General features: G+C 27.8%; 1 protein-coding gene across 1 annotated transcript; it reads right to left on the bottom strand.

The window, feature by feature from the left end:
- Nucleotides 1-2656: 2656 nt before the first annotated feature.
- Nucleotides 2657-7165, bottom strand: LOC114196101 (sugar transport protein 5-like). Its single transcript, XM_028086627.2, has 4 exons — nucleotides 6924-7165; nucleotides 5429-5748; nucleotides 3382-4011; nucleotides 2657-3293 (listed from the first exon to the last, which is right to left on the bottom strand). Exons 1-4 carry the CDS (start codon nucleotides 7060-7062, stop codon nucleotides 2856-2858), a joined length of 1527 nt encoding a protein of 508 aa, XP_027942428.1. The 5' UTR covers nucleotides 7063-7165; the 3' UTR covers nucleotides 2657-2855.
- Between the last annotated feature and the right edge of the window lie 5077 nt (nucleotides 7166-12242).

Here is a 12242-nt window from a genome sequence, read left to right as displayed (position 1 = left end):
TTTATTTTGGTGCTTGTTGACTATGATATATTCTTTTAATTAGGGTTTAATTTTTCTGAAACAGTAAGCTTGACCACACAAGTGGGCAGACAGGCAAATGCAACATGATGTAATGATTAATTGTTCAGTCTTTATTTATCATTTATTAGCCAGGCAGCATTTTTTTTTCTTCCGGGGGTATATTATTAATATTTACGAAAATAGTATTATATATATAGTATAGTATACAAGTGTTTATAATTTATTAAATTGAACCGCAAACTATGGATATCAATTCAAATTAATAAATTTCTGGTCAAAGCAGCTCAATATCTATATTAAGAGTATTTTTCAGAAATCTACTAAAATTATATATATATATATATATATATATATATATATATATTAATTCTAAAAATTCTTTCAATTTAATAGAAAGCTTTGTTCAAAATAATTTGTAAATAATATTTTTTTAACTTGTATAAAAATTTAACTAATTTAAGTTAAATATTTAAACTTTTTTGTTGAGAAATGTGAATTTTTATTTTAAAGAACGCAAACTTAAATATTAGTTTTACTATAACTTTAAGATTACAAATGGCCTAATGCACTTCAAGTTGGATTAGGACCAATATTTCCTTTTCTTTTATATAAAAAATTTGTCAAATTAGATTAAATAATTTTCTTTAAAAAATAGTGGTGATAAAAATCATCTCTTGACAAAAATATTTACGAAAGTTGGCAATCCAGTATAAACTCTTTACAAGTTAATTACAAATATACGTTTGATATTTTTTTTAAGTATTTAACTAATTTTATGCTATATATTTTTTTTATCGGCAATACATGTTATACTATATATGATTTAAACTCAAAATTACGTACCAAGTTAATTATATAGCCTTTCAATGTCAAATTCATGCAAACAAAGTGATTCAATCATTACTTAATTGCATTTGGCGATAATTTTTTGTCCATGAACATTTTGTCATAATTGAGCTGTGGCGATATGACAAAAATATTCAAAATATGGAGTTATAAAAGAAAAAGACAATATTCGAAAAATATATATACTTTTATTGAAACAGGATTTTGGATTCAAAACTAAAATACTCTTAATAGAAAAATATTTAAACATTAAAGGTCGGTTAAATAACTCTTACTCATAATCAATTAATCAAATTAATCTTGGTACTGGTTGAAACGACATAATGCTTATTATATAAAAACAATATATTTCTTTCTGTTTATTTTCTCCTTCCTCTTTAACAAAATAAACCATACGTTTGACGGAAAATGGATAAGAACAGAAATTACACCCTAAGCAACCCACATGAATTATTGAATATGCAAGTCAACTCATCTTTAATAAAGCTAAAGCACTAAGAACAAGAACATGACATGCAGTGTCTAAATATTTGTGAGGTAACAGAAAAAAAAAAATTAATAACAATATTAAAACATCATGTGGGTTAGTTGACAGTTGACACCACACCACACATCCAAAAGGAACAAAACACCATAAGATCCCACATTTCCGCTCAATTAATTTAAGATAACGCCACGTGAGCGTCATTTGAAGGAAATTCGAATTAATAAAATATACACAGACAAAAAAAAAAAACCCTAACAGAACTATAAATAGAACTGAGTTGATATATATATATATATATATATATATATATATATATATATATATATATATATATATATATATATATATTACTATTTTTTTTTCTAAATTACTTATTAGGATAACTTTTAAAATACTTATGTGATGGGTAAGTTAGAAGGACAATGTTTTCTTATGAAATCGTTTTTCACAATTTCGCTTTCTTTATAATTGTATGTTGAGATTATTCCTTTACCATATAACTTTTTTTAATTAGTTTAGAACTTACACTTAATTTTAGTTTTTATTACCGAAGTCTTGTACATAAAATTTTTGTTTAATTTAATTTATACTGATGTTTTTAAAACATAATTTCAGACTGAATTTAAATAAAATGGATTCATACTTACAAATAAAATTTTATATTAATTGCAAATATAATTTAAATTCATACTTAAAACAAATTTTTTGATATAAATTCATTTTTGTAGACACAACTTGATGGAGATAAAGCAAGTTTGAGATATATTAAGAATTTTGAAAATTGATAATTTTGAAAATAAAATTGTACCATTTTACTGCTTGAAACACAAACAACTTGCTGTATTATGTTGAGTCTCTTTTTGTTCTATTTTCACAAAAAGAAGGCTAAATTTGGCCAGAGCTAAAAGCCACAGGTTATGATAATTATCTGAAGCAAATAAATGTAAGCAGAATATTATAAATATCGTTAATATTATTATTATTATTTAAATAAAATGTATTTTAACATACACATTAAGTTAAATCAACAATTATTAAGTGTTTCTGTTAGTTTCACTTTTCAATATAAAGACAGAAATTATAAAGTGAGGTGTAATGTAACATAGCGTATAGACTTTGATTTACAAACATCAATGTCAATTGCACTAAAAAATAACTTTTTGGATTATAAGAAACTATTCGCGCACTTTGCATGGTTTAGTATAAAATGAACATGTTGATAAAAATACTCCAAAATATTTAGTCAAGGAAACACAATACTCTTGGAAAGGAAATCTAACTGTAGCAGGAAAGAAAAATAGATACACAGAACTGATATATAATAATTATATTAAACTTGGCTAATTAGATCAGTGGCATACAAATAGTTATGACTAGTTATAACTGGATCATTACAGAGATTTTCTACATATACAGAAAACATTGAACTTAGAAGGCAAAGTCAACAATATTTAATTTTTAACTGTTTGTTATAAACAACAGTCCTAAAGTGAAATTTAGTTCAAGGAAGATTTTGTTGAGGAAGTTGTGTTACAAAGCGGCGCCAGAACCAGTGTTTTCCCCATATGGTGTACATTGATTCCAAGGGAATTCCTTTCGTTTCTGGCACGAAAAGTATAACAAAGAGTGTCATCACTATAATCCAACCCGCATAGAACAGGAAGGAAGCAAACTTAAAGTGGCACAGCATTGTCAGGAATGTCTGGGACAATATAAATATGGTAATAAACTGCACGGCGACAGCTATGCTTTGTCCAGTGGTTCTGATTTTTAACGGGAAAATCTCACTCGGAATTAGCCACGTCAGAGGTCCCCATGACCAGCCAAAACCAGCAGTGTAGAAACAAAGCAGCACCAACACCCCAATTGCGTTGCCTTTTGATATGTCCTTTGTGCCATGAACACCAGTTACCACTGCTAGCATAACTGACACCGAAATCTTCATGCCACAAAAATTGTTACTGTTAGTAATATAGGGAGACATTGGACAGATATATAACATAAGGAAGTAACTAAATTTTGCTCACCTGACAAACAAGCATGACAATGCCACCAGATATGAACAAGAACCTTCGACCAAAGCGATCAACAACAGCAGTTGAGACGAGGAGAGAGGCAAGGCTTACTGCTCCGAGAATAATGGCAGAAAGTAAAGCGGCATCATGTCCCAAACCCACTGATTGAAACAGGTTAGGAGCATAGAATGCAACAATGTTAATCCCTGTCATCTGTTGAAAAAATGGGATAGCAATTGCCATGGCCAAATGGGGTCGATACTGCCTCTCAAATATGGTTTTGAAGGGTTCCTTGTCTACAGATTTTGCAATCTGTGACCACTTAATGAGTTCATCTAATTCGGGTTCAACATCACAGGAGGACCCTCTGGCCTTCCGCAAGGCTCTTCTGGCTTGTTCTATTTTGCCTCGTTCCACCAAGCTATTGGGAGTGTCAGTTATAAGCAAGGCACCAACTGTCATAACCGCCGCCGGCACCACAGCGATGCCAAGCGAAACTCGCCACCCCCACGTGTGTTTGGCAGTTACAAAGTTTATGCAGCCAGCGACCAATACTCCAACTCCTAGGAAGAATTGGAAGCCTGTGTTGAATGCTCCTCGCCATTTGGGTGGAGCAATTTCAGAAAGGTACAACGGGGCTGCCTGTTTTTCAGAATTATTGCAACATGCCAATAAGTTATCTTAAGGTTCATTGCTTAAAAAAGTGAATTTGAACTATTTAGTTATCTTAAGGTTAACTTATTTCAACCATTATAGGTTTTATTTTTTTAGTTTTTATTTTTTGACTTGTTTATAATTTAATAACGTCCATGTGTTTCACGCTAAAAAAATAATGGCGTGATCCTGATAGAAGGTTGAATTCAAGCCTCTGTTTCGTTCACTATTTTGGTAGTTATAGAATTATTGTTATGCAGTTGTGTTACGTCCTTTGGATGATCGTGCCGGCTCTATATATGTGGGATATTTATGTTGGAATAAAATAGAATATTAATGGCCTGAGTCAAAGTTTAAAATACTGTGACGAGTGACCTGATATAATTGATAAACATGCACGCAGCACTAATTAAGAAATAAAGGTAGAAAAACAAGAAAGTGACATATATTGCAAGTAGAAAGACGGAAATAAAAAGATGTACACAAGAAAAAAAATATGAGGCGAAAAGGAAACATAAGATAAAATAAAAACATCTTAAATATTTTCTTAGTATGAACAATGAATGCGAAATTCCACGTGAATTAATAAAACAGTACAAGAAATATATATTTTTTAAATTCTATTACTATATTTTTCTACTACATTTTATTTAATAAATAACAAATACATTTTTATATTTTTTAAAAAATTAAATATTTTAGTTTAGTACTTTCTTGAAGTCCAAGATTTATCAGATGATTAGTAAAATAATACAGCCTTAGTTTTAAAATAAATTTATCATGTATTTATAATTTATTTTTTGAATTCAAAATAAATTTGGAGAAAAAAAAATAATGACAGATAATTTTTTTATTATTGGGTAAAGGACAAAATTAGGAGAAAAGATAAACTCCTATATTTTCTAAAATTATAATATTTTTAGAAAAAGCGAGAAACAAAAGTGTGGGACTTGTTAAAAAAATGGAAATAACATATTTATTTGTTGTCTATTTAATATAAAAATATATGATTAGAGATAAATATGTTTTATAACTTTATTCTCTCTTTTTCTTATACATTGTTTCTTTTATTGACTTCTCTCAACACAGAAAACTTAAAAATCAACACATTTACAATGTATTCACCTTTCTCTTCCACCTCTTTTTACTCATTTTGTTGTTCTCCATATCTTTCATCGTCCAAACAAAACATAAAGAGAAAAAACGGTGGAAAACAATATGATATAGTCTAAGATATCAAAAGGTTATAAAATACAGAAGAATAAAGAAATTATTGCAATTTGGTGGGCAACAAAGGGACAAAAAGCATGGTCTAGGATATTCTAGCATGATTAATAATAAGTACTTTGATTAATAAAAATGCGATAGTAATATAGTAGTTTAAGAAATAAAAAATGTAACTTACTTGATTAGTGAAACCGACCCCAAATCCAAGTAGCACACGACCCAGAATGAGCATAACAATATTCTGTGCAGCTGCATTAAGGGAACCACCAAGAAGAAACACTACACCACCTAATAACATGGTGTTTCTTCGACCCACTGCTGTTGTTACTCGACTAGCTACCAGAGATGATACTAACCCCGCAAGATACAGAGAAGACGTGAACAATGTCAACACTTGACTGTCATAAACACAGTACATGTTCACTTCACTCCCACCGATCTTTCTTAGTATGTCTGGGAAGAATTTTTCCAGAAACGGCACCATTGTTGTCACTCCTCCTGAAATTTTTTAACATTTTTATTCCAAGGAAACACTCAGCTTTAGACATTATATATTTCATTACTAACTTATCTTTATCATAAAATGTTCAAACATAAATTACACTTAATAATCAACTTTTAAAAATATTTTAGTCATTAAAAATTTCACTTTTATATTTATAAAATAAATAAAAGTTGAAAAATAAAATAATAAATATAAAGTGTTTGTATACCCTCTATTTTAAACGCTAATAAACTATTTTGTCAAACTCATCCAAATTCTTAGATACCATACCAATAAAACTTCTCGTGGGCCCAATGTGACGTGTGCAAAGTTACTGTTAACTGTATACAAATGTCGATGTCCATAAAAGTTTAAACATTTTCAAACACAACAATTCAACTTATGCTCCATTTTCTTCTATCATGCCCACATGATGTAAGATTTTATTATTTTTCAACATCTGCAATTAATGGACCTTCAAATACTTTCAGATTCAATTCAAACCATGTGCCATCCACAAAAAAAAAGGGTATTTTCTGTTTGTGAGGCCAGTGACATCTGCTTTTACTATCTATGATTAAAATTTCTCTTTTCAAATTCATTTTGTGGCCCGTATTAAATTTAAATATTTTTAAAATATCTTCTTTTAATCTTTTCTATTATTACTATATTTGTGTTCTAAGATGCTAAATATATCTAGTTTTTCTACAAAAATATCATAGTAATTAATTCTGCCAATATTAGTCCCCGGCAAAAAATTAGTGGAATAGCTAATTTTCTTTAAATTGAGGGATATATAATTACATTTAAATTTATACTTGATTAAAAAATTATAATTGAATATACCTTATTGGTAAGGTAAAAAAAACTCTAAAATAAAGCAAGGGTGGAGTCTAATAATTCTTAGAGAACTTGAGCCAGTATAATTATTCTTATACTGTATGAATAATAATGCTATCTAAAAGAGTAACATCTGGTATATCTCCTATTTCTGCTAGATCTTTCGATTTTCAACCATATGTTTGAAATCATTGAGAATCTAAAGCAAACTCTGCAAAAGCAAATACATATCATTCTGCTTCTACTGTGATTTTCTGATGAAAATATTAGAACAAAAACGCAGAAGCTAGAGAGTGTTGTTTTGTTTCAGAATTGACGTGGTTGTAAGAAGAATTTAGAAGAAAATAACCTGAAATTCCAAGGTCATATCCAAAAAGGAGTCCACTGGATGCAGCAACGATGCAGGTGATGACGATTGAGAGCGTGATCTTGCCAACGAAGCCATTGGTAATTGGTGATGAGTCCACAGGAACCACCCCACCCGCCATGTTGATGAACCTCTTTATCTCTTTCTCTGGTTCGGTTCAATTCTGGATTTTTGTTTTGCCCTCTGTGCAGTGGCCAATGGCGTGGCCACTAATTTATAGAGGCCAAAGAATGTGGAAGTATGAACGTTGTCTACTACAAGTGGAAGAAAGCGCCACTACTTTTTTTTTTCTATTTAAATTTTGTCATTATATGTGTTGATTATCTTGTCTATTGTACACGCCGACGTTAATTCAAAATGTTTATTTGTCATGACTTTGTAGTTACATTATTACAATGTGCAGCACAGTAAGCACCCGGTGTGTACGAAAATAGTTAAATGAAGAGAGTGATTTCTCTAAAAATGATTGGTTCTTTATGAAAAATAAATATATTTAATCACAATTAAATTATAAAAAATAAAAATATGTATATGATTTTTGTAAGAATTAAATATATTTTTAATCTTTTATTTTTTGGTAAATATTAGAATCGGTTTTTTTTTTTTTAAAATTTTGACCTAATTTAATATCTCAATTTTAAAATTTTAGAATTATATATATTTAATTATTTTAATTAAATTTTAGTAAATGTATTTTGCATTTTGAACTCTATAAATTTTGATCTCTAAAGTATTTGTTTACATTTTAGTTAACATGGGCTATATGTACAAGTGGGGGGACACCGATATACAAAATGATATAATTAATTGTTCTACCACATGTTGGCCAGATAGATTGGTTCTTTATGAGGATACATTGTTAATAATAGTCTTCTACTGTTATAAAAGTCTGTCTTCTATAGCATAATACACGTGTGCTTACTAAATTCAACAACAACCAATCCAGCTTTTGTGTGACTTCTAATCGCAATTCAAATTAATAAATTGCTGGTCAACCTTAAGTAAGCTGATCAAGTTCATATTTTTACAATTTATATAAAACATGTTTGAATATAAAAAAGAAAAAACACGAGGGTTTTTAATATTTCACTAAACAGTGAAGTAAAAATATTTTAAAAACTCATAATAAACTTTATAATTAACTGGTTTAAAATGAAAAATTTATAAATTATTTAATTGCCTTATATAAAATTTAAAGTAAATTATGTTAAATATTGAAGTTTTTGTGCTTGAAATACATGAATGTTTGGTTTGAAGAAAGCTAACTTAAATGATCATTACAACTTTGCTACCTGACCCCGCCACGTGTCTGCAATCTGATGCTTCTGGGTTTTAAATGGTCAAGATCATTTTCGCTTGTTAACCGTTCATATTCTCTTCACTTATATTTTCGAAACTGCCTTCTCCCGCATTCACTTCTCTCTGGAACCGCTTCGTGTCTCGCTTTTCTCTACATCTACATCCTCATTTCTCTAGTTGACTTTGCTTGCTTTCATTTTTTCAGGTGCGTTCTCCCTTATTTCTTCTTGGTTCTGTTTACACTTTTTTTGTCATCTTCTCCGCATGACCTGTTATTACTGCCCTTTTGATTCATAAGAGTTTGTTGTTTTGGCTGGTTCTAATTTAATATCTCCTATAGCGCAAAATCCAAGACAATTCCTTTAGTTCTTGATAATGTGAATACCTGTGATTCTGTTCTATGTGGCTTTCATGATTTCTGCACAACTTTGATTTTCAGTTTTGATAATTTTTCGTCCTCTTTACTTTACGTTTCAGATTCATGGGGTTTTTACCCTTATCCTATCTAACAAATCCTTCTTAAGTTATATGTTCACAACTAGGAAAAATAAATAAATTGAACGTGTTTTTATGAATGGAAAGATCTGAAAAAAAGTAAGATGATCGATTTGATCAAATTGATTTAAGTAAATTTGAAGGTGAACTTTGTGTATTTTTTTTAAGAGATTTGAAGGTGAAAATGGGATAAGTTTGAGAATAAATTTTATGAAAATTTGTGTAGAATTTGAATGATGTGACTAATAAAAAATGAATTTTAATTTATGAAAAAGTTAAATTATCAAATTAGCCTTGATATTAAACATAATATAAAATGATAATTAGATAAGTTGTAATTAATTTTAATTTTTTTATAAGTAAAAATATTAATAATATTTATTAATTAAAAAAGAAATATTATAATATATTTGAAGTTAAAAATAAAATATTTAAATTTTGTTCATTAAAGCAAAATCAGATGTGGATAAAAAAATTCAAGCTCATTGAAATCGGATACATCACAAATGTAATCAAGTAAGTGGAGAAAAATAAAGGAAGTTGGAATCAGATATAATCACTAATGTACTCGGGTAAGTGGAACAAAATATATGAAGTTGGAATATCTGTTCCATTACTTCTTCATAATAGACATGTATCTCCAAGAAGGAAGATCAATGGTGTAATGGTACAAAGATTTTCTAATATAATAAAGAGGGAGTGATAAAATGACAAACTTCTCTCCCAAATCTCCTCAAAACACTAGGATGGAAAATGAACATAATCTCACAAATCATTATCTATAATTGTTAAAGTATAATGCAAATTCTAGAATAATTTTGAAAAATTTAAAGATGGAGTTATTGAAATGTAATAAAACTTCTAAAGTATTGAAGAAAAGCTTAGGATAAGAATAAAATTCAAGGACATTCAACTATGTAAAAAAATTTAAAAATATTTGCACAAATTCTAACTAGAAGTTTCTAGAATAATCTCTGGGTCTATAAATACTCATGTATCCTACCATTTATAACATCAAGAAAAATAACACAACATACAACTACTCTCAACTACAAAATACACTTTTCCAACTACTACTTTACACTCTACTATTTACACATTTTCTCTTTCCTTTTTAACAACCTTAAAATACTAACAATAATTCATTTCCTTTTATTGAAAACAAATATTCATGTTTCTTTAAATCATCTCTATCCATTCATCGACTACTGTAATTATATTCATAAAAAACATGCTCTTAAAATAATAAATAATAATTTATATTAAAATAAAGAATAATACAGTTGGTAAGAGTTCTTTATTACCAATTAAGGACACGGAAATTATGTGTTCCATTTTTATTATGTTTATTTGATGAAATTTGTGTTTTGTTTTATTGAACATCTAGGAAAGTGGCAGACAGATCTTATGAACACCCGACGAAAGTAACAGAGTCACATACAAGTTAGTCATACAAAACTTCGCATATTATTATATTAGAACACTTTGACAATTCTTAAGCAGAAGATCAGTTTCTAGGCACTTAGAGCATCACACGTGAATCCAAATATGTTCGTTTTCAAACTTTTCCAGTGGCTCAATCTTTTGGAAATTTGTCAGACTCATGATTTTTATTCAGGTTGAGACTTGTTATCAATTATGGTTTGATGGTGATATAATATTCTCTTTCAATAAAAAAAAATTATCCATAAATATTTTCATCGATAATTAAAATTTTAATTTATTAATAAATTTTATTAACAAATTATCATCAATAAATATTCTGATCATTAATTTTAAAGTTTTAAAATTTATTAATAAAATTCATCAAAAAAAATTAATTTTATCAACAAATTTCTTTTGTATCAGGAATTACAGAATTTGATGAAATGGTATATTAAGAATATTTAGGTATTTCAATTCGTATGTAACGGTTTGAACAAATCAAAGAGTATCCACAGACAAATTTAAGAAACTAAATCTAGTCGTTCACAATACTAATTGTCTCTAATTATATCTAGTGATCAGCCTTTCGATACAAATTTTACATCAAACTTGATAAAATCTGTCTAATCTGTAATTTTCACCAAATATTAAATATGATTAACCGTACGTGATATTATTTTATTATACTTTTATATTTCTTTGTGTTTTTCTCTATTATATATATATATATATATATATATATATATATATATATATTATAATCATTGTCAAATAAATAAAATAATTATATTTCTTTTATTTCACACTTATTTGAGAGAAGAGTTTTAAAATATCATGGTAAACTTTAAATATTAGAAAAACATTATACCCAATTATCGTTTCTTCATTAGTATATTCATTGTAAGTAATTAATACTATTTAAATTTTAAACCAGATTTAACTAATTATAAAAACTTTTTTATATTTAAGATTGTGTTAACATTTTTATCTTTGTTATTTCAAATAAGATTATAATACACCGTAAACTTTAACATCTCAATTATACTAACATTCTAAAATCCATACATCATCCTTTATTTTTTATAGTACTATAGAGAATTTCGAAAAGAAGTTATAGATGAGTATTACTAAAATTTGTTGAAAAATAATTATAGAAGTATTAAGTATATATACAAAGTTGTCACATTCTAGTGTCTTCAAACTTTTAATGGTCAAAGAGCTGTCATATCATGTTTATTATTGAATAAACTTATACTTTTACCACGATGTACTTTATGAAAAAAAAAGACTTTGTTTAAATTAACTCTTGTTATAAACAAATATCCATTTTATTTTCTCCTTTATTTATAAAGAAAAACGTGATTTGACTAAAAAGAATAAAACCAAATTACTTGCTAATCAACCCATTAATTATTGAATAGAGAAGTCAAGTCGCAATGAATAAAGCTGAAACACTAAGAACAAGAACATGACATCCAGTTGGCTAGATGGAAATAATAATGAAACAGAAGAAATAAAATTAGTAACAATATAATGCTTTGAATGAGCCAGACTTTGCGCATTGGAGAGTCACATTTCGTGCATAGGATGACCCAAACCACATATGCATTTTATTTCTTATATATGTCTTGCCAAATTACACTTTTTTGTTTTGAATTTTTTTTTTCTTTTCAATTGTGGGTGTGGCGCACATAACAAAAATTGACATTTGTGTTCTCTCAATAATATTATTTACAAAAATAATTTTTTATAAAGTTGTCAAAATTATTAATTAGAATTATTTTTTTATTTTTTTTAAATTACAAAAATAAAATAATAAAATTTTAAGATTTTTTTATCAAAAATGATTGTTTTTCTCAAGTAAAATTTTGTTAAACTATCATTTCTCTATTATTTATAGACACATGAGGATGGAATTTTATACACTGCCTTTTCCTATAACAGTGGAATCAGCTACTCGTTGCTAAACAATGATAAAAAACGTTAGAGTTTTCCACATGTACCTGAATGATACTATATATTGCTGTAATTTTATAATTTCTTAAGATTTTAAATTTTAATTTAGTACGCTAATCAAGATAT

The sequence above is a fragment of the Vigna unguiculata genome, chromosome 9 (assembly GCF_037176805.1).
Source record: "Vigna unguiculata cultivar grain cowpea cultivar isolate G323 ecotype 2 chromosome 9, ASM3717680v1, whole genome shotgun sequence".
Lineage (NCBI taxonomy): Eukaryota > Viridiplantae > Streptophyta > Magnoliopsida > Fabales > Fabaceae > Vigna > Vigna unguiculata.
This window is presented reverse-complemented; position numbering and strand designations above follow the sequence as displayed.

What these genes read in the sequence shown, in the direction of transcription:
- LOC114196101 (XM_028086627.2), bottom strand. Translation starts at nt 7,062, where the DNA reads ATGGCGGGTGGGGTGGTTCCTGTGGACTCATCACCAATTACCAATGGC. An exon ending in ATATGACCTTGGAATTTCAG is followed by an intron (nt 5,749 to 6,923) that starts GTTATTTTCTTC and finishes AAAAAATTTCAG; the next exon opens with GAGGAGTGACAACAATGGTG. An exon ending in GGGTCGGTTTCACTAATCAA is followed by an intron (nt 4,012 to 5,428) that starts GTAAGTTACATT and finishes TCTGAAAAACAG; the next exon opens with GCAGCCCCGTTGTACCTTTC.